Raw genomic sequence first — 23,602 nt, 5'->3', positions numbered from 1 at the left:
AGTTTCTGCCATACATAGTGCCTCCCTTTCTACTTTTACCCCAGTTCAATTTACTTTTTATACGCTATCTGCTGTAAATCATAATCATGTGTTCCCCACCTAAATCCCTTGAGTAGCTTCCCATTGCACTTACAATAATATTCACTGCCCCAGCCTGCAGAGCCCCTCCGAGCCTTTACATATTCTGTTCCATCTGCCTGGTGTGCTCTTCCCCCTGCTCTTTGCATGCTTGGCTCCTTCCCATTCTTTAGGTCTTGGCTGAAATGGCATCCCTCTGGAGAGGTCTTTGTGGTCCATCCTCTTCTAGTAGATTCACTGTCACTGCATCTTATTAAGGTCCTTTGAAACACTGATCCAAATGTGTAGTGAGTTCATAATGTATCTACTTTTAATTATTACAGCAGGCCTCACAAAGAAAGGGACGTGTCTTTTTTAGTCATCTATGTATATCAAGTGCCCAGAACATAGAAATATGCAACAAGTATTTGGTGGACAAGTGAGTGAATACATGAGTAATAGGAAGGCAGGCAGGAAGCCTGAAACAGTGAGTTCAGAAATTTCTGGTGACCTCATTCAATAGTTTGTCATTGTCTTAGCACCACCGGCAGGTAACAGGATTTCAACTTGCTTGTGTAGTGAAGCAAATCCAAGAAAGAGCTCAGTAGCTATACTTTTATCCGAAATCACACTTCCCCAAACCCTTGGTGGCAGGCTAGGGGATGTTAGGAGAGCAGGGGTGAAAGAGTGAACGGAAGAATTCATGTTGGAGTATCACCAATCGTAACTGTCTGACAACCTTTGTTTACATTTTCCATCTACCTGTTGCTATTTGAGAGTCCCCTTTAGCCCCATCATTTGATTCTGGGAAGTATTTCAGCAGTTGGAAGATACCAACAGAGATTGTGAAAATCCCACAGTGCTGGCTTAGGGGTACACATCCCAGCCGTGGAACACCCAAGGGGCCTTCTTGTGGGTCTTTGATAGCCAAGATCTTTCAGGATGACTTGAAGATGGGAGATACCCCAAATGTGCGCCTGGGTTGGAATGAAGCCTGGGAGGCGGAACGGGAAGATGGTCTATCTCATTGAGCAACCTCAGAATTTTCCAATCTTTTGTGCGTTCATATAGATGACTACTCCCCAGATGCAGAGGGGAAGCAAATCCTACCATTCCTTATGAAAATATTAGCAGTAACCTGACTAACCTGGTAGGTACGTGCATATTTCATCATCCCGTCCTGGGTTCCCCTCTCTCTGGTGGAGTTAGTTCCTGTGTCGCAACTACATTTTCTGCTTTCTGCAGCTCCATTCAGTGTGATGAGGTGAGTTTAGCATCAGTATTGTGGGGCTGCTTCTAAAACAGTAACTGCCAAAGTCCACAGTGATTGACACATCTGCTGCACGTTCCCAGAGCAGAACCAGTCCATTTGTCTGCATTAATATTCCTGGCAAATGCCGCAGGAATCACATTTTGGCTTCCTCCCTTAGAATGAGATTAGGATTGTTAAACACGAATATTCAGGAATGGTGTCTCAGCTGTCCTTCCCTGGGGTGGCTGGAAATATCCTGATTATTCTGAGGCTCCCTCCCTCGTAAAAGATCCACGTGGTGTCAGTGCCGTTCTTCATGGCATTCCGTGGCAGCCCATCCATTAAACAGCCAGGTGTGTTGGGAAATTGTTATGAGGCGGTTTGGAAACGGGAATGTTGGCACACCAGCTACTTATAGCAAGTAGAGCAGGCCCGGTGTCCCGAATGGAGGGCTCACTCGGCAACTTCCGGGGAAGATCAGGTACATCACAAAGCTCAAAGGGTGACAAAAGCATGTGGGTCCCTTTATGGATTTTGCTGGAAATAGCCAGTTGGTTGAACAGGACAAGGGAAACCTCAGGCGTGTGTCCATGAGCTGGACTAGATGCACCTATCTCCTTGCCTTGCTTATCATATTTGTCCTTGCTTTCATTTGGAAAGCATCCATTTGCTCAGATGGTTGGCCTAGATTGCTTTCTAGCCATCAAGGAGAAAGAAAGCTGAGATACCATTCCTGAATTTCAGTGTTTAACAAAAATTTCTTCAAAAAAAAAAAAAAAATCAAGAGCCATTAATAATAGCGTAAAGAAAAAGGTGTGATTTAGTTCCAGGCCTCTTTCAAAGTCCAGCAGTCAAGGCCACATGTGGCCCTCCAGATCCCCAAGTGCGGCCTCTCAAGGATCCACAAGGCCGCATGTGGCCCCAAGGCCACAGGTTCCCCACCCTTAAGTAAGTTCTAACTTATTTCATATCTCTGGTTTTCACCCCAGGACAGCTATTAAATAGAATCAGTGGGCATTGTTTTCATGGAAGCCTTGGCTTAAAGTGTCAAGGGGCAGCAGCTAATCCCAACCAGGAGTTTGGGGAGTACAGCATCCATTCACTTCTGCTTGGGGTAAATTTTCACTGCTGATCGTGGATGTCCAGTTATCAAAGATGTTAGATGAGGATATCATCTGTCCTGATGTGGCACCTGGGTTTTCTCCTCCCTTCTGGGCCAGCAGGATAGATCTCATTTGCTAGATACAGAAAAAAGAGAAAAAATTTCTGCACAGGTAAATCATCTCATTCTCGTGTTAGCTTGTCATTATATCATCCTTGTCTCACTTTTATGTCATTTCTTGTCCTGTCCATTTGGCAGAAACTTCCCCAGGGTTTCCAACTCAGAGACTTTTGGGTTTGGATCTTCTTTGCTTTTTAAAAATCATACTACATAGGAACTCCCCAAAGGCCTGCCCGCTTTCAGTTTTTCAGTTATGAGCAAAGCTTGTCATTTCAAAGCTCAGACAGGAGCTGTTTATAAAGTTCAGGAAGCATGTACCACAGCATTCGGTGATTAATATGCATGCCAAGATGATCAGTTGTGCATGCCTTGTTACAACACACACACATCTAATGCAAATTTAAATGCTTCATGATATTCCCACTTTGATACTTTCCCAGTGCGCTTCCTGGTAAGAGAGAAGGGAGAAGGGAGCAAAGTGGAGGAAAGGCAGCTGGGAAAGCAGACGGCAGTGAAGGGTTGATTAATATTAATTTGAGAATATGTGCCATAAATATAATGAGCATGAATAAAAAGGGAAATTGTAGAATGTCAGAGCTAGGAGGAACCTAAGAGACCCATTAGGCCAAACCCTCTCATTTTGCAGAGGAGGAAACTGAGGCTGAGGGAGCAAAGATGAGAGGCCTTGGTCATTTAGTGTTTTGTGGGCAGATTAGAACCAAGACTCTTGGCTCCTTGTACAGTATGATTTTGAACATGGTGAGTGGGTTTTTGAATCATGAAAAAATGAAAATGATCAGGAAAAAATATTATAACTATAAATGTATAGTTTACACGTAGCGTTGAAGAGGTGTCCTGATGTCACACTGAATATAAATGCTGCTGTCTGGGTAGAAAATGAAGTTGTTGCTTCTGGCACTACCCTCTTTCCCACCTCCACATGCTCACGCTGCTTCCCTTGCCAAAAAATATTTCCCCTCCTCCCAGTGCCAGAATTTAAGCCCACTTCTGTTTCACTCCCTCCAGGAAATCTTTTCCATCCATTATAACCCATAGCCATCTCCCTTTCTCCTACCTTCTGCAGCACTTGTTAAAACTATCTACTTGAGCACATAATTATTTTATAATTATTTTATATGCATCAGGTTTGTGTGTGTGTTTGCCTGTTTTTTCCTCTAGCAAGATTTTATGCTAAGTAGAGACATGGGCCACGTACCCACCTCCCTGCACCCATCCTGGGCCTGGCATAATTCTCATAAGCACATCGAAGATCTCAGTACAGGTACTGGTTGTTGATCAATCATAGATGGAAATGAAGATGACCTTGGAAATTGGGCTGGATCCTAGTCCCTGCAGAACAGATTCTAAATGTCACTTTTTTGAGTAAACCCTGATCTCAATGACTTAGCTCTAATATTCCATTCTCTTTCAAGTAGAACACATAGAATATACCTGAGCTGGGAATTTTACAGTAGTGGTGTTATAGTACTGCTATAATACTAGTATAGTTATTGATGGTATTTCAACCTGGAGATTGGAAATGTTAGAACCATCGTGCAATTTTGCTTTATACATTTGTGACGGGAAATGACATCAACCTCATCTTAGGTCTTAAAAATAGCAAATGGTGGGGAGACTTTTGACTAGGCATGAAGAGATCCTGGTTCTAATCCAATATGACCGCTAATTAGCCTTGCGACTTTAGGAAAGTCTTTTAAGCAACCGGAGTCAGTCTCCTTTCTGTCATATTGATAATAAAAGGGTTTGACCAGATAATCCCCTACGGTCCCTTCCCACCCTAAAAATTCTTCAGTCCTTATCATATCAACAATTTAGAGCCTTTAACATCTCTAGATATCTAAACACAGCAAGAATCTGCCGAGACCCAACCGTGATGTCAAAAGCTCCTAAGGGGATCATGGAACAGATGATAAGATAGTTCTCCATGCAAATGTCCAGTCTGTGCCTTGCTGTGAAGGTTACTCCCGCTGGGCTGCTTTGTGGATTTAAGCCACATTGCGACCCCGACAGTGTGTGTGTAGCACCCCGCAGGTGCTGAAGGCTGGTCAGAATTATCGTCAGAGACGGCAGCACAGAGCACTGACAGTTCTCCGCTGTCACTCCCTCGTCTTTCTTCTCGGCTAAAATCGTAAACGCCTCAGGTGTTTGAATGAATGATTAAATTCATTCCACAAACATTTATCAAGTGCCGGGTCGTGTGCTAAGTGCTGGAGTGAAATGTGGGGGTTTCTGATCTCTGTGCGCTGTGATCCCCCTTTTAGGCAGACTGGTGTCCTCGTCCACATTTCTTCTGCCTAAAAAGCCCTTTCTGAAGTCATTTACTTCTTGCGAACATCTCAGCTAAACATTTTTTATTTCCACCAAGGGAAATTTGGCTCCCATGTCCCCTGCTGTCGAAAAAGAATTTTATGAAGTGTTAGAATGTTTTCCCACGTCTGCAGCAGTCATTGCTATAGTTCATCCATGGGAAAAAAAAAAAATCCCCCATAATAGCTTTAGCAACTTGACAGGTTTCTATTTCTCCTCAAAATCATACTGATGGCTATTTTTGCCAGTGTATTAAATGCTGGAAACATTATTTTCATTAAAAAAAAATACTTCTTTGGTGTCAGGGAATAAATGTCCAGAGAAAATAGTGTTTGTAAAACCTTCCAAATCAAAGATGAGCATGGAATGTTCTATTTCACAGGATACCAAAAGTGCTAGTAAAAGACTCTAAAAGCCTGCCAGAACTGAAACAAGCCTGTTTGGTATCCGTCCTTTCAGTCTTGCTGAAAATATATACACTGACTCAAATAATGATGTGAACATTTTTAAAAAATTATTTTTAATAACACCAAAATATGAGAGAGAAGTTAAGTCTTATCCTCTGGAACGATAAAGAATTATAGAGGGACAGATTTCAAGATTTAGCATAGTACATGCTCAGTGAAACACAGCAACTCAGCAAAGATATAACTTTGGAAGCTAAAGATGAAAACCCTGCTATTTTGACATGAGTCCAGTTCTAGGACTGGCAAAGAAGCCACTGCCCCAGTGTCAGGGAGGGGCGTGTATGTTGATGGCCGTGGGGGGCTGTGGGAAACAGTCTCTGAGCTACACTGGAAAGAATCCACACACAAAAACATTTCCCAAAAAAATTTTTAAAGCCAGTACACTTTCAAACCAAAGAAAAGTGAGGTGTCAGTAAAGTCACTTTAAGGCAGAGATGATGTGTTCTTGACTCTTTGTGCAACTGAAAAAGAGATTCGACTTAGTGTTTGTGCTTCAATGAAAGAAAACCATACTCAGGGAGAATCATGAAAGAGTAGCCACAAAGTGAGAGGATTTCTGTTTAAGGAGACTAACTGCTTAGGTTTGTAGACACCTTCTATAGCAAGGTGGTTGTATGACTCACAAAGCCAAAAATAAGTATTCTCTGTTCCTTTGCTGCAAACCTTTGCCAAGTCCTGTTCTAGAGGCTCCCAGAGCTAGAAAGGAGATTCAGGATCGTCTAGTACAGCCCCCCTTGCCTTGGGCTTCAAACAGAGGCTGTCTTCAGCTAGTTCGTGGTGGAGCTAAGATGTGACAAACAGGTTTCCCAGTTCCACCCCCACATGTAGCCCCCAAACCAGTGTTGGAGTCCTAAAAGCATTCCCTTGGCTCCATTCCTTAAGTTTCCACCGCTGGGGCTTATTATTCAACAACATTTTTTTTTCAATACAAGTACAACAGAGTGAATTTTAGACTCAATGAGAAGGCTGAGGGCCTGAGAGATACCCTGAGAGACACAAAAGAAATAGGGGCCCTTTCCCCAGACACTGATTCTTCTGCACTGTGGCTCAGATTCCTCAATAAACTTTTGGAGAGAGGTAAATGCAGCTTCCTGCCCCATCACAACCTCAAATGTTTGGCTTGTTTGTGTTGGAAAATTCTACTCACCTGCAAGTTTCAGCCCAGGGGTCCCTTAAGCCTTCCTGGCCTCCGTTGGCCCTCTAGAAGCTTCCTTATAGCGGTTCTCATTCTGTGATTCCATCATGAATTCAACTCTCTCCCGCAGGGGTTCTGAGCAGCTCAGGGACCAGCCGCATCTCTGGCTCCTTGTAGCCCCTGTGTCTAGTACAATGTCTAGTACATTACACACCCCGGTGCTCATAAGACTTTGGTCCATAGGATAATGGCTATAAACACATGATTTGAAGTTGAACAGATATAATTCATTCCCATCTTCACCACTTGGTAAATATATGACCTTGAACAAGTAACTGTGCCTCTCCTTGAATCTCAATTTCTTCTTCAGTGAAATGGGCATAATAATGGCACCTACCTCAAGGGGTTGTTAGGAAATTTAAACAGATAATGTTTTAAATCAGAGCTTCTCAAACTTTGGCATGCCTCGGAGTCACCTGGAATGCTTGTTAAAGCACAGTCTGTTGGGCCCTGGCCCTCCAGTTTCTGACTTAGTAGGTCTGGGCTCTGAGTATTTGCATTTCTAATGAGTTCCAAAGTGAGGCTGATGATGCTGGTCCAGGAACCACACTTTGAACACTACCGTTTTAAATCATGAAGCACAGTGCTTGGCCCAGTAAGTGCTAAGTAATTAGAAATAGCCTGTTACCATCATGTGATTTTCATAGCACCAATAAGGGAGGTAGTGGAGACCCAGAGGAAATCAGGGTCACCATTTGGAGAGTCACAAAGAGGAAAAGATCCCCCAGAAGCCAGGTCTCTCTTCTTCCTGCTGTATGAGTACTCTTAGTAGTGAACCAACTTGTGCATAAAGGGCGGGTTGCATGAGTCTGGAATTATTTCTGTTATTTATAATGGAAACTACAAAGTAGCTATCACTGGTGCAAAGAATTGGTCCCCATGTAATTCATGCCTTCTCTCATCTATCAGGAATGGCAAAAATTAAATTTGATTACCCACTGTTGGCAAGGGGAGAGAGAAACAATCTGGAAAATATTTAGTGGGCATAGATTAGAGTATAATTTGGCAATAGCTCTCGGAATTAAAAATTCAGATACTCTTTTATCATCCTTTCTACTGCTAAGAGTTTTTCAATAAAGATATTTATGTAAGGATGTCAGAAGATATGTCTGAGAATGTTCATAGCAACCTTATTAATAGTATACACATGAATAGATTTCCAAAATATATTAAGTGAAAAAAAGCAAGGTACAGAGCAATGCATATAATATTAGCGCCTTTGTGTAAATAAAAGAGGTTACACATAGAAAAATAGATGCAATGTGTACTATATGCATAACTTTTTTCTGGATGGATATGCTAGAATCTTTTAATAGTAGTTACCTTTAAAGAGAAAAATTGGTGGGGGGGGGTGTCAGGATGGGAAAGTAGACTTTCATTTTTTATTTTCTTTTATATTATGTACATGTATTAATTTTATTTAGTTAATAGGTGTAATCGAGGCAGGGAATTTATTGGATTGAAAAAAACTTAAATGCTATATATTGTGAGGAATCATTATAACTATAATTTTATGGATTTTTGTTTTGTTCTTTCCAAAATTTTTTCACATATATATATATATATATGTATGTTAATAAAGGGATACACAGTTCCATGAAATGTCCTGGGATTTATACAAATCTGAAAAAGTCACCATATGCCTGATACCTTTCCACTTATTTGAGCAATTTGATTATTTCCTGCTTGCTTGAAATTTGCTAAAAACATCCTATTTCTTTTTTTATACTTCGATCAGCATGTTTCTCTTTCTTCTGTCTACATCCCGCTCCCTGAAAGAACCAGGTGGCGGTCCTGACCTAGCCAGGAAGTCTAGAAATGTGACGGCTGCTGTTGGTGTCAGGGCCTGGGTTTGACGGGCTGTGACGGGTTCACAGCCCCACGCGATGCTTTCTCTACACCTCTCAAGACAAAACCCCAGAATGCCCTTTTCCCTCCTCAACTTGAAATTCCATGCGTCCTTAAAGTACGTGTTTGACCACGTTCGTTCTCTGTTTCCTGGGCTTCCCGCCAGGCTGACTGTTAGCTCCTCGGTGCTCAGGCCCCAGGAACCCAGTGAACGTGCAGGAGTCTGTCTGGGAATGTCTGCTCTAACTCTTCATTCTGGGGCCAAGCCTCATCAATTCCAGACCTGCGTCTGAAGTCTTACATGTACTTTCTTTGTCCCTTCTCCTCTAGCTTTTAGTATTTAAAAACAACAATAACAAGCTAGGGGGAAAGAAGTCAACTAGTTCATTTGTTATATGCCTTTGAAAATCTCCTATGAGATATTCATAGAGGATTTGGAAAAATGTTATCCCTTAAAGGAAAAAAAAAACTTCCTCTGAACCCTACAGAGTTAAGGCTCTATCATGAGCCCAGATAGCATTAAAAACAAAAATTAAGCTTGGAAGATTTGTTTGAGGTGCCTTATTTAGGCAGGCCTGCCGCCTGTGAGGACTTAATCAGTTTCTCCAGATATTTGGAGCACTAAATGGATTAAGGCTCTTTCACAGCTACTTAGCTGGAACAAGGAATACAGGAGGTGCCGCCACTGTGAAAAAGAATGCAGTCAGCAGGACATGAAGGAGAAAGGGCTGTGTCTGTGTTCTTTGGAGGGCCCTGGCCTTTCCTTCGTATTACTACCAATGCTTTTCTACCCAAAGCTCAAAATTCAGGAGCCTTGTGCAGCCCAGAAATCTGAGCTTTTGCACCTGGTGTCCTGCTCTTTCCCAGGGAGCTTGTTTAAATGTGGTCTGTTTCTGGATAAATGGATGACTTCTTCCGAGCTTTCCTTCCCTGAGAAGACTAAAGACAAGTGCTGCTCAAGATATTTACAAAGTTCCCTATCAGTAACAAGTGTGCTCTAAGCTTGGCAGATGTCCAAACATTTTGGGGCGGGGGAAGGTGCAAAAAAAACAGTTGTTAAATTACTTAGTCTATGATTTTTGTTTTTAAGTTTTGAAGAATATATGTGTATGTGTGTATATTGTATGGGTGTATGTATTTCCACGCATACACATGTATAAGCCAATGAGCAATCACTAGTAAGAGTTTGCTTGCTATACACAGTGATTAGCAACTTCATCAAGGCCCTGTTTATCCTTCCTTCATGTTCACGTATAGCTGCTGGGTATACTAGGGACTCAGTATGACATCTGAGACTGACACTCGAGCACACTTTTGAAGAATCAATCACATCTAATTTTCTTATGATCCTCAAATAACCTAATTTAGGCAAAACAAAGCATTTCAGGGGAGAGATTTGCAGGGTGTGAAGGGTAAATTTAAATTTTCTGATGGAGAACTCTTTTGGTTGATAATACTTCTAACACTTTTGGGTATACTTTTTTGAATAAATAAGTAGCAATTGTAGAACAGAATTTATGCTTTTTATCTGATACAGGATGGCATGTGGCCTTCTAGCCACCACTCCATAGACCACCAAGGTGGTGACAGCACTGGGTGGGGGTGATCTACATTTGTTCTGCCGGCAGTGCAACTTCTGTACTCTACTGTTTTTGAACAAATGCCTGTGCCATCTTTGTGTGCTGTTTCTCTTTCTCCAAGAAGTAGAGCATTGAAGACCCCATTGAGTTAGTAACTACTCGTGGTTTTAATGTACATGGAACAAGTAGTATGAATTATACTGGAGAAGTAGTAAGTGGTCATCTAATTCATGGGCTTCCTCTTTGGTGTTCCCATTGTAGGCAATGAATAATGTATGGTCTTTACCTATGACAGTGATACTAATAGTCATCCTGATTTATGATTTTAAAAATATACTATCTTTGAATCACGTTCAGTAGGGCATACTCTTAGAGGTGGTTTTTCCCTAATGATGACAAATTCATGCTGATCCAAGCACTCCTCTGAAATCCTTTTGTGTGCCCAAGAACTTTCATTCATAAGACAAATGGCTGGTTCAGACCGGTCTGTGCAGCAGTGAGTGAAGTAAACTGGGACATCTGAGTGCTGTGAGAGAGTTTTCAAACTCACACTGAGGGACCCAGTTATTGTTTTTTTTGCTTTGTGATTGGTGAATATGTTAGGAAAAAAGTATAAAACTTTATAAGAAAAGTATAAAATTAAATTACATTTAGTTTTGCTTTTAATTAATTACCCTATTGAAAAGAATACAATTACAAAAAATTAAAAATGGCCTAGAAAATTTCAAACATATCTCTTTGGATTCTGCCTTCTTTCTGAACCCTCAATCCATATTTCAGCTCTCTTTGGATGGCCTTCAAGCATCTCAAACTCAGCATGTCCAAAAGCAAATTCCTTATCTTCTTTCTCAGACCCCTACCTGTGCTCATTCTCTTGGTCTCTAATGTACTTCCCATCTGGAGTCATCCTGATCTCCCTCCTGTCTCCCTCCAAGTGAGCCACTTTGTCCTATCAACTCTCTTTGTCAAATGACTGCTTGCTCCACTCCCCCTTACAGAGCCTCTGCCTGAATTCAAGCCTTTGTAATTTCTCTGAAGCAAACCCTGCTTGGATGTGCCTACCCTGGCCTGCAACGTAGAGCTCACAATCTGAGTGAGCGTGCATGGTCCTTGATCCATTCTCACCCAGCATTAGCCCCATCCCTATGAGCTACTTTCACACAAAGTCCTCTCATATCTCCATGCCAGCCTTTGGTCACCCCTGCCTTCTCTGCCGAGCAAGCGTTGATTCTCTGTTGAGACCTGGCAGAAATGTTGTCTCATTTGTGGATTGTTTCCTGATTCCACCCACCTACTTTGTTACTCTCTTCTCTGTGTCCCCGAAGCTGTCATCCATACCTCTCTTGCACAGGGTACTTACCTGCTTGCCTTTCATTCTCTTTAGAGACTGTGATCTCATCAAGAGCAGGACCATGTCTTAATCATATATTTCTAGCAATCAGTCAAGTGCCTGCTACCTGGTAGGATCCCAGATGTTTGTTGAATGAATGAATGAATGAATTGAACTTACACCCTGGGATATGGTAATAACATATTCTGAGTGATGGAAGTACTTAGACTCAGATAGGATATCTTCAATAGCACATGGCTTGAGTAGATATTAAGGGATCTGTTTTTGCCCTTAAACCTGTGCAATATTAGGCCATAGGGTCTTTCTTCTAAGCGTTTTCCCTTCTGTATTCCTCCATGTGCATCCCCCCATTTATGAACATACATAATTTTCTCTTTAGCATGCCTTTTTTATTAAGAGCCTACCCTTTTTCATGGCAGAATTTTGATGATTACCATCCAAATACTCAGTCTCAACCTTTATTGTCCCTTCTCGTCAGGCTTGGTGTTCAGGACAAGTTTTGCTAAATAAGGAGAATTGGAGTTGGGTTCTCCTGAGGTGGAAAACAGTAAATATGAAAGCGCCCTGTGAAAATTACCCATAGATTGAGAAGTAGTTGCTCATTAGCATAGAAGATATTCACAATGTTGTAAGTGAATGGAATTCTGCTCCATCATACACTTGTTTATTTTGTGTGCTGATTTGTAAAATTGTGACACCATGGGTTCTATGAGGATTATTCTGTTACTCTTTGATATTCTTTGGACACGAGAAGATTTGGATGAACTTTGATGTCCTTTTTTTATAATAGAGCCTTGGGAATCACTTGCAAAAGATTTATTTTGATGGGGTATTAGCATCCATGAGAGTTTAATCTTAACTGTGTCTTCCTAACTAAATATGTAGAAGTTAAGGTTTAATCGTATAACTAATTCAGGGCTTTAATTTCCTTAATCCCATGCTTACTAGATCAATAACTGTTTAAGCAAGATTGAGTCTACAGTTGGTTGGCCCCACCCCTAACACCCACTACTACTAAGAGCCCATCCCTTTCTCTACTAAGTTTTTGTTCACAACCCCTCAACATTTACCATTCCAATAATGCCCACTATGCCTGGAAGGAACAGACGTGCTAAACAAAGTCGAGGTGATAGAGTTAGAACTTCAACTGGTCTGGGAGCCAGAGGGAGGGGAGCCTTACGAAAGTGGCAACGGTCTGTGATCATGATGAGCTATGGAGGGCGCCACATGGTGCTGAAGTAAGGCCTGCATGCCAGTGCTGCTGACTGGGTGAGCCTTGGTCAGTTGAAGTGAAGACGGTGCCTCCTGGTCCCTGCCCGGGGCTGGAGGGCTGGCTGAAGTTGGTGCACCGAGGGGAGAAAAAGGAGCCAAGGAGGGAAAATGGCCCCTGAGATTGAGGGCGGATATGACACAACTCTCCATTGCCCCAACTTGGAACTTGGACACGGTAATGTCTTCAGAGGGCTGCAATTGAGTCCTTGAGACGGAGACCAAAAGAGAAAAAGATGTATGTTTGGCTCTTCCTCATTCAGCCACTCCACCTTGGCTTCACTTCTAAGCCCCCAACCCAGGCATTTCTTTATCTATATATCTATCTCTGTATGCCAGCACCTGTGTCTGTATACCTATAGACCTAGGTATATAGATACACCAAATCCCACATTTAAGCAAGAGCCAAAGAATGCTTGGAAGTAGATGCTCATGACCTTTTCCCAGTCATTCTTAGAATTTGTTTTAACCTAAAGTTATGGAGACAGACTTGAAGGGAGACATCCCCAACCTTGCTAAAATGTAAGTACAAAAAGGCACAAATTGGATGGATATTGATGATGTTGTTTCTATTGTGACATCATCCATAGACTCCTAGTGTCTTTGCTTTGCTTCCCTATAGTGATCACAACATAAATTACTTGTCTTGTTTGACTTCCTTGTTCACCAAAGTTGAGCAGATTGTGGCCGTTTTCAACGCTTCTACCAGACAAAAAGCTTGGGACCATTTCTCGAAAGCCCAGCGCAAGAACATAGACATTTGGCGAAAGCATTCTGAGGTTGGTGATTTTATTATTACTTTTTAACCACCATCACACAGCTGGATTGGCAGAGAACAGTGTGGCTGCAGCCACTGTGGTTTTTGTCGCAGTGGGCAGTCCTCCTGCCATTGTCCTTTCTCACTGTCAGCTCCAAATTCAGACTTGTTCCTCGTCCAGAAAAGCAGCTGACTTAACACTTAAAGAATAGAGTGTTTTTCTCCCCTGCAAAGGGAGAAAAGAATCCTTCCCATTCACAGTAAAGAGCTCAGAAATAAACCAAGACACTTTGCTGAATAAATTATTTTGAAGAAAACTTAAAATAGAAAACCTAGCTTTTAAGTACAGACTTTTTTCTCAGTGTTCTACGTGATGATGATGGTTGTCCTTTGGGCTAGAAATGGCAAGGGTGCCTTTCCATCCGTGCCTTCTCTTCATAAGCAATGTCTCATCTCCCTGCGCTAGCCGTTAGGTTCTATCGCACCTCTCCCCAGAGCAAACGCTGTGAGGGAAGTCCAGGCTAGCTGAGTCCACCCTTCAGCACCAATGCATGTGTGAAGTGTGAGTATCTACCCCCAAAAAAGAGTCCAGACTTGACCTTCCTTGCCACCTAGAAGGACCAAAATGTGTCATTAGTCATTGGTCATCCAGCTGTTATTTTTAACTCCACAGTGTAGTGTACGCTTTGAACCTGTAATTTAAAAGTAAGTATACTGTCTTTGTTTGCTTCTTTTTTATTTTTTAATGAGAGAATGTTTTTCATTTGGATGCCTCTCCATCACTAGCATGTTAATATTAAAGTTCTCTAAATGATATTCCCCTCTTTTACAATCTCAAACTTACGGAAGGTAAGGTTTATTTATTTAATGACTTTGGCTCACACTTGTAAAATAAGTGTTTTATACAGAGTTTGAGGAACCACAAAGTGCTGTGATATCAATCATTTGGGTAGCATTTTAAGTGCCCATTAACTAATGCTAAATTACAGTTGAATACCAATAGCACTAGATGTAACATCCACATGAATACCAAATGAATTCTTTATTATCACTGTTATTATGGTGAATACCGAATGACTTCACAATAATGTGACACTTAAAATGCTAGTGCAATTTATTGTTAAGGGCATTTTTTATTTTGTTCACTAATGCCTAAGGGGGTGGGTGAATGATACAGTTCTGGTTTTCTGTTCAGGATTATGAGTAAAGGGAGGTGGGATCTCTCTTTAATTTTTCAGGGACCAGAAAGATAAAGGGTGCTTACCCAATGTTCTCTTTGACACTGAATTGAGACCCTGGTCAAGTTAATTTTCAGGAGAAGAAAAGAGTCCTTCATTTATGATGCAATATATAAATTGAGGGTTATGAGAATACAAATCGGAATCCATAGACTACTGATCATTTGGGAATGATCAGTCTATGAATTTTTTATTTATTTTTTCTTCACATAAAAACGAAACATGATTGAAAAAGGAATATTAAGAGAAAGGCAGGTGGCATGATGCTGAATAAACGTGGGCATCAAAAGGCTGTCATTAGAATGTGAGTGTCAGCAAATGTCAGATAGTGATCTAAGTCACACTTCCTGCCACGTCTGCTTCAACTTCCCGCCTTCCTTCCGCCCTGCCTGCCCTGTGCCGGGCACTGCTCTTAGGAAGCCTGCTCGCTCTGCCTGGTGCTAGGAGGTAGAAATGGATGCTCCAGAGGGACGGAGGGAGTGCAGTTGTCAAAGGTGCTCCTGGGAAGGGTCTTTGTGCCTTCCTGCCACTTCCCCACCCCTTTTGATATGTGTTAGGAAATAGAAATCTAAATTACCTTTGATTTTCTCTCCTACGTGTCGCTTAATTGATTAAATACCGGTTGGTAATTTAATATTGTGGATGATTTCTCAGTTGCATATAAGCTTGATAATTGGCATGATTTTTTTCCACATACCCATGTACAGCATCTGTTGATTATCTGCAACACCTCTACAGATTTATCAGAGTGTCCTAGTGATTCACAGCTAAACCAGAGGCACCCTGTGGAAACACCCTCACCTTTTCTTCCCCCCTTCAGTTTTTTTTTTCCTTTTCACCACCTTTTCCGCAAGAACATCTACCATATGATAATTTGTCATTAATTGTAGGAACTAAACAATGGGCACCTTCAGCCTCATTTATTCTTTCCCCCTGATTTTTACTTGTTTCGAATATTTTCGAGCCACCTCTTTGGGAATTGTCAATAGAAAAATTAGCTGTCCACAACCTAAAAATTTCCCCACTTATCACGCGTGACACCTGCCTCCAATGCCTGATGGTGTTATTTAAGACAGAATTGGCACCTCTTTCTTCTGGGTGGCATGATCAAGTAAGGAGGCGTTGTCTGTCTTCCCAGTGGCCTCTCAGGGCTGCCTTGTGATTGCTTCCCCTGTCCCCACCCCAGGCCTTGCCTCTCTGCCTTCCCCCTTCCCTGTCCTCTGCAGTGGGGATTCCCAGGGTGCAGAGTTGACCATTCAAATATGGTTAGTAATAAATAATTTGCTTTCCATCATGATGCAGTTAAAATCTGTGAGCTAAGGAGAAACAAGGATTGAGAGAACCTATAACATGGAGTGGATATATGCACATCCATCAAGTGAGCACTGGAACTATGTTGAAAGTCATGCCACTAATAAATTTAGTTTTATTGTTACTCATAGGTTTACTGATTATAAAATGAAATTATTTTAACTATTTGATTCTTATTTAGAGACTTTAATTTAAAGAAGGAAAAAAGAATAATGGAGCTTTTCCCCCGTTTTAAGTCTTTTTGAAGCCAGTGTTGGTAAGAGAACAGAATAAATACAGATTCACAAATATGTAACATACAGCGTGTTACAAAATGATAATAAAATGATTTAATGTAGATGATTACAATGTTGTGATTTTAGGCACAGTAAATAGTAAAAAAATTTATTGTGAAGTTCTTTACATTTTACAATGAATTCTCACATACCCTATTGCATTTAAACCTTGTATTATTATTATTCCTCCTCATGGGCGAATAGACGAAGGCTCAAAGAACTTGATTGTAGTCACTCTCTTCATAAATGGAGAAAGTAAGATGAGATTCTAAGATCTGTGGCTCTAAAACAACTATTATAACAAAAACAGTAACCCTTACAAAATAATGTGGAATACAAAAAAGAGAAGGCGTCTGCTTTTATTTTGTTCCCTAACATCTTTTTCATTAAGTTTTGGATGTCTGAATGGTTGTGTGTGTGTGTGTGCGTGTGTTTGGGGGATCACACACAGGCACATACACACATGCAGGGGCACTATGTTTATGTGAAAAATAATAGTGGTCAACATTATCAGTTTAGCAAACCAAGGGTCTTGCATGAGGATAACTATAGTACATGCGTTAACTCATTTCATCCTCAAAACTGTTATTATAATATTCCAGTGAGCAAATTGAGGCTAAGAAAGATGAAGAAATGTCAAACAATGGGTCAGTGGTAGACCAGGCCTTTTTAATTCTATTGTTCATGTTCTTACTCATAAGATGTAAGTCCCTACTATGCGCCAGCCATGTAACAGGTATTTCTAAGTAGTTATTGCAAGAGCCCTGCTAGGTGGATGTTATTATCCCCTATTTTTTTTTTTTTTTACATGAGGAAATTGAGACTCAAGAGAGATTAAATAATTTGCTGAAGAGCCCTTGGCTTATCCTTGGTGAGCAGGGATATATCACAAGTCTGACCTGGGTCTTTCCTCTGCCTCATACTCTTTAGAACTTCACTTAGATTAGATGGGGCTGTGCTTGGGAGGGAAAAGCTTTAGATTCTAAAGGTTGATACGTCAGTCATGTATACCCCAAGCCCATCGGGAAAAGGCAGATGTGTCCGTGACTCTGACATGGTGTATCCTGTACTTTCAGGAGCTCCGGAATGCTCAAAGCGAGCAGCTCATGGGCATCCGCCGCGAAGAAGAAATGGAAATGTCTGATGATGAGAATTGTGACAGCCCTACTAAGAAAATGAGAGTCGATGAATCAGGTAATGCTGTTAACTGCCACAGACCTATGAGGTATAATGATCTTCCAAATCTCAGATGGGGAATAAGTATTGGGAAATGGCCATATAACTCACTTTTATTTGAATTATACTAAACTTCATCTGTGAGTGACTCTGCTTTTTATTAATAGAACTTTAAACTCCTTAGGAACATAGCAATTTAAATTGTTCCAGTTGTTTCTCCATACATAGATCTGGAGCCATAATACTTTTTTTTCAGAGATATTTGCTTGTTTCCATAAAAATCCCTCTCCGGAGTATGGCAGCCATAGCTGACACTGAAATACAGATAAAATTTGGTTTCAGTCAGTGCACTTCTTACATGGGAATTGTTTAATCCCCAAAAAAGCTTTCTAGCTTCTGAGCCAACATGCTGGAGAATTAGACTTCTTTTCCAATAAATTTTAGTTCACCAAACCTATAATCAAAACAGTACTCCCATTTGGTTCCAAGCTAGTGGCGTCACACGAGTTGTAAATAAGAGGGAGGTTTAGAGAGGACCTTGTTTGTTGTGCTCTGTCTAGTGTGAGAGGCTGATTTAAAAGTCTCCCCTTGAATTATATGTAAATCCATTGGTATCGTAAAAGCAGGCAAGGGAAATGCTCATTCAAAACCCGAGACACCAAGGGAGACTGCTTGTCTGAGTGGAAGGGTGTTAGCAAAGGCCCTGGGAAGAACCACCACTGCCAGCATTGCCAAAAAAGAAAATTAGGGAGATGGCGTAGATTTGATCTGTCTCTTCCCATGTACCAGAGAATAAAACACACACCTGTCTTAGGCTTTTTACCAAAAAGATTACAAGTAACCAGAAATGGAGGATCTTTGCTAATCTGTTAGCAGAAGCCAAAATCAAAATTCAGAAAGGATCAAATCATCAAGACTGCAAAGTGGTCAGGACGTTCTGCTTCTCCAGGCCTTTGAAAGAGGATGCCAGTGTTGTAAGTGCTGATCACAAGAAAATGCTCCTGCACCCAGGCATCTACAGAGGAGCTTTAATTTCCTTAAAGCAGTGGTTCTAAAAAGTATGGCGCCCAGCCCAATAACATTAGCATCCTCTAGGAACTTACTAGAAATGTAAATTATCAGACCCCACCCAAGACCTCTACTGAATCAAAAACTTCTCAGAGGGAGGGGTGGTGAGGGAGTGAGATCTAGCAATCTGTGATTCAAACCCTGCAGGAAATGCTGATGCGTGCTAAAGTTTGAGAAACACTATCTAGAAAATCCCTCATTTATCTTCAAATTCCATTCATTGAAGTCTTTTAGAACCCTAGCATACAAGTAGGCACCATGCCACTATTTTCTGAAGCCATATATCCTTTGAAAAATACGCCTAGTATTTATGTGTCAGTATATATCTCCTGTGTAGCTCCTATCAGATTTCTCAGGACTGCTTTATTATCAGGTTTGGATTTGTTTATTTGAGGAGACCACCTTCCTTGCAGCAATTCTATTGTACAAACCTTCATATATCAAAAGAAAGGAGTTTTAGTGTGATTTTATTAAATTCAATGAAATACTCAGATACAGAAATAAAACTTTTTTCTCCAGAAAGCTTTCCTCACTTTTGAAGTTTCTAGATGAGATGCAAGTTGACATGAAACTTGGATTCTTAACATCCTTGTAAGGTAGGTGTAGAAGAAAATAATTGAGTTGATCAGAAATTCCGATTTGAACCTGTGGCTTTTTTTTTTTTTTTTGGTGACATTTCTTTTTAAACGACCTGTCAGTTTCCCGAGAAATGTGTCTAATTTCATAGTCTTCTTAGGATAGGACCAGAATAATGGTGACTGGGAACAGTACGCTCACTGAGGAGGTCCTGCAAACCAGGGCAGCAAGCGTATATGTACAGCACTGGCGCCTGACCCTGCTGCACGAGGATCCACGGAGATGTCAAGGACCTCACCCCTCGGCCTCCAGAGGTTTTCCCTGGAGATTGGACTAGGCAGCCCTCTTCCCAGACCTCTCTTGGTTTGTTGCCCAGGCATCTGATGAGAGCATGAAGTGGAACCTAAACTTTTAAATACTTTTGCCAGGCTTTTAACTTGGTCGGCAGAATTAATGACCAAGATACAGTGCATGTTGTACACCAGGTACTAAGGAAAGAGATGAAGGAATTGAAGTTCAAATGCCAGGCCCCCAAGGAGTTCAAAGTCTCTTTTGTACTTTTCAAAATGAGATGGACCAGAGAACACGACATGTGGTTTCTGAAGAAAGCGCAGGACTGATTAAAGGGAAAGGAAAGCAACTAACCTTTTTTTATTCCATCACGCCCTGAGGATCCTGCCACAGGGCAGGCAGTGGTTTTTCTTTCAGCCCTGTGTATTTGGGGACACGGCCTGACAGCAAGAATTCCCATCTGGCCTTTTGACCAAACCGACCAAACCGCAGACAAATCCTTGCTAACCGCTGCTCTGCTCGAAGCAAGGGAGCCTGGAGGCCCACAGCCTGAGGGAAACACCTTTCACCCGTATCTCCTTGGGTAACACAACACTCGATTTTAGGTACAAATTTGCATCTGCCAGTCACCTACATAGGAGCAGTCCTCTCAAAATGCTGACAGGGGAATTGCCAAATGCTGAAGTAGAATTGAAGTGCTCTTTAAGGAATCCCTTGCCTATTTTTTCTCTGCTAAAACAGTGGGATTTTGCCCCAGACCTCCTGGATAGTAGCTGACCCAAGAATTCCTTTGGGGAGCCACCTGCCTGTGCCAGGAGGACGTAAGTCCCTAGTGCCAGCCTTGCTTGTCATCTCTCTACTCGGACAAAAACTACCCTGCATGGGTTTTATTTCATGGGGTAGATGGAGAGAATCAACTTTGGTTTCTGGAAAAGGCACAATTTATTGTGCACAGACTTTGTATGATTCCTTGGGTTTACTTTTTTAAAAATAAATATTTTACTCTATCTCTCTTCTTTTGGTTGTGAAGAATATTTCATTGTACTTTTGCTTTTTGCTGCATATAATAATTTACAACTAATAATTTACAACATGTCTTAGGCTGGGCTTCTCCAGTACTGCTATAACTCCAACGTAATTCTGGGTGAACGGTTCACTCTTCCTCATCAGTTGAATCTTAAAGGTGAAACAAAGTCTGCTGGAGCAAAACTAAAATGCCGATAAAAATGGAAATGAATTTTTTTAATAAATTTGCAAATCATGACAGATTTATCAAAGCATTCATTCAAGAAAATTGGCATCCTGTTCCAAAGCCTGTGAAGATAATTTTTGATATGAATTCACATATATTGTTGCTTATTCTGCCTCCTACTGGAATAAAGCCAAACTTTTAAATCCAGATCTATTTTCTCTCTCTCTCTCCCTCTCTTTCCTCTCCTTTTCTCTCCCTCTCCCTCCCTCTCTCTCACTTCCTCCCTTCCTCCCTCCAAGTTGACTATAGGGGTGGGGCAGGTGTTCATAAGGAATAAATAGAAGAAAGGAAAGAGGAAGTCTGTTCTAGACTGTAATGCCTCAGATGGCAAAAGCCAATCAGTTTTAGTATTGAGAGTTAAATGAGTCAATGCATATAAGGCCTTTCTGACTTGACTTATAGTGTTGAGCATATGATAAGTACTCAGTAAATGTTAACTCTGCTTATTATCTTAGTCACCCTCTAATACCTGGCCCCAGGCTTTTCTCCAGTAAGTGCTCAATAAAAGTTGCTGACTTCGATTGAACACTCCCCTTCTTCTGGTCTCAATGCTTTTGATGCCTTTGTCCCATAAGTTGTTAGGAATGGCAACCCTAAGAATATTTGCTCTAATGAAATTTAAATGGCAAGTATTAAGAAGCTTGTTCAAACAAAGATAATTCATTTCCTCACAATGTTGAGAACTTCATACACTGAAAATTCAGTGCCACACACTGAATAGGCCATGGCCCAGAGAATTGTAACCAACATCATTCTAACTGTCACAAACATTCGTGGGGCACTTTCTTATGTTCAAGGCACTGTGAACTCGGGGGATATAGAAAGGGTTAGTTATAGGGCACCCTGTCCTGGAGGGTGTGAGACTCCTTTTAGAGAGAATAAACATTTTAAGTTAATAAAAGTCTAATACCTAATGTCAAGTATGTCCTAAAGCCAGTAAATTAAATTTAGTATAAACGAAAATGAACATCACTGCCTAGTGCATATACCTCATACAATATTTGATGAGTGTACACTGAATGCAAATTTTAGAAGAGTGAAACTGAAAAGTCCTTTGTTTAATAGACAACCACTATACAATTCCATAATACACAAGCAAATGTTTTTGGATTTTAATTATACCTCATTTAAACTCTGAGCTCTTTATAGGAGCAAACACTCTTTTAATTATACAGAGTGTTTTCTGGGTTGTCAATTTTCCGTGGAAATTCACCACAACATAGGTACAGAATTTTTTTTTTTTTAATTTCACTAAGAAGTCAAGGATTTTTCAAATCAGCCACTAAATCACATTAAGGACTCATAATTAAGCTCAGTTGGCACTCGCAGTATTCAGTCTGTCTGAATAGTTTCATATGTGACTGGACTCTATAGGTTAAAAATAATAATAATAATAAGGCTTTACCCAGCTATCCCCTTGATTTCTTTGAATACCGGGACTACCTTTGCTTTTCTAATTTAGTTTGTTTCCTGCATGGTATTGCTTCTGAACAATCCTAAAGGATGAACAACAGGGGAATTATAATCAGGCACAAGCTTAAGAAGAGGCTCACCGTTCCCCAGCACCAGCCTGGGCACAGAAGAAGGAGAGAGTTATTAAATGCCAGAGCTGGGTCTTGCAGCAACTGAAGGGGGCCCTTGTCATGTGCAGCTGGTAGAAGTGTCCTTTTAGGAAGCACTGAATGTGATCTAAAGCAGTCTTACTCTGGAGTGGCCCAGAACTTGGCAGACGGACAAGAGCATTCAGACGCCTAAAGTGAGATGGCTCAGTTTGAGGCCACATGCCAGGGTCTGAGCTCCCGGCACAAGCAGACCCCAAAGGCAAAAACATCCCTGTTGAGTGGAAGCATGGAAGGATAAGCTGTTTTCACATGTAATGACAAGCCTGGGGCGTTATCTTCTGAAAGAGAAATAGAGCAGCAGTGTGTGTCCATCAGTGACCAAATTCAAGACACAACCTAACCAAACATCTTCTAGGAACCCAAGGCTCAAACAAGGAAATGTGATTAATCAAACCTAATATGGCTTAAAGATGACGAAAGAAATCTTGCAAGGTAGGCCGCGTAGCCTGCTTCCTGCTTGAACTCTTGAAGTAGAGCTTCATTTGCAAGGAGGCGAGGCTCTTCTGCTTCTTTCCTTTATTTGTTTTTTTAAAATCTTGCTAATCTTGGTAAAGGAATTCAAATAAATGTTTCTTTGGGGTCGATTTTTCATTTCCCTAATTTCATGTGCAGTTACAATTCCCTCCCCATAATGGACATGCTGCTGAAAAGTGTAGAAATTTTTTTTTTTTGTAAATTGCTTTACCTTTTAAATACAAGGAGACAGAAGCTACTTAAATTCACCCTGTAGCAGAGGATTCCTTTTAAATGGGAACATTCCTTGTGCCCAACCGGACTGTGTTTATCTGTTTTGTAAATTCACATTTCAAGTCTAAACTGTCTTTAAGCTTAGCCGCCTTGTAATCCTATTTTCATAGAGCACCTAACAATGCCATGATTCTTGACATCTCTCTCATATATGCACAAAGTTTCCATAATCATGTATTTCATGTAAAATCGATCTGTGTTGCTGAAATTGCATTGTGTCTAGGAGACCAAATATTTTCCCCAATACTCTTAGCTACTCAACTGTGCTGCATGCACCTCCATAAAACCCAGCTGAGCCCTAGCTGAGGTTCTTAAACAATCCACACCTGTTTGATACTAGCTCGGCACTGGGGGCTTCCCCACACGGTTTCCTGTGTGACAGCCCAGCGCGTTTTCCCAGCTGCATTTGTGGCGCAGAGTTGGGCTTTATTAGCCCTGGCTTCTTGCCTAGTGCCATGAGCCCCTTGAGCCTGGCGGAGGGCTTGGGGGCTGATGAGCAGTTGGCAGGCCAGGGAGAAGAATGAGGACGTTAACAACCAATTTTTAGAAAGGGAGAGCTGCAGAGGCCTTGACCTGGGAAAAGTTGAGAGGAATGGCCAGTGAGCAGCACGCGGTCACAGCTCTGCCACCTGGGTGCAGCCTGAAGTGCCCTGATGCTTCTTGACTGCCAGGAGCATCATTATCTAGATTACAGTTGATTATGCTTTCTGGGCATTTCAT

General features: G+C 41.3%; 1 protein-coding gene across 2 annotated transcripts in view; it reads left to right on the top strand.

Annotated features, from left to right (window-relative positions):
- The window catches only part of ENOX1 (ecto-NOX disulfide-thiol exchanger 1), a 609,648-nt gene that overhangs the window by 456,686 nt on the left and 129,360 nt on the right, over positions 1–23,602 (top strand). For both annotated transcript variants that reach the window (XM_012649266.1, XM_012649259.1), the window contains 2 exons: positions 13,242–13,348; positions 17,227–17,344. In XM_012649266.1, coding sequence (XP_012504720.1) covers positions 13,242–13,348; positions 17,227–17,344 — 225 coding nt within the window. The remainder of the gene's footprint in view (positions 1–13,241; positions 13,349–17,226; positions 17,345–23,602) is intronic.

The sequence above is a fragment of the Propithecus coquereli genome, unplaced genomic scaffold, assembly GCF_000956105.1.
Source record: "Propithecus coquereli isolate 6110/MARCELLA unplaced genomic scaffold, Pcoq_1.0 Scaffold11, whole genome shotgun sequence".
Taxonomy (NCBI): domain Eukaryota; kingdom Metazoa; phylum Chordata; class Mammalia; order Primates; family Indriidae; genus Propithecus; species Propithecus coquereli.
Note: the sequence above shows the minus strand (reverse complement) of the source record. Positions and strands in the feature narration are given on the sequence as shown.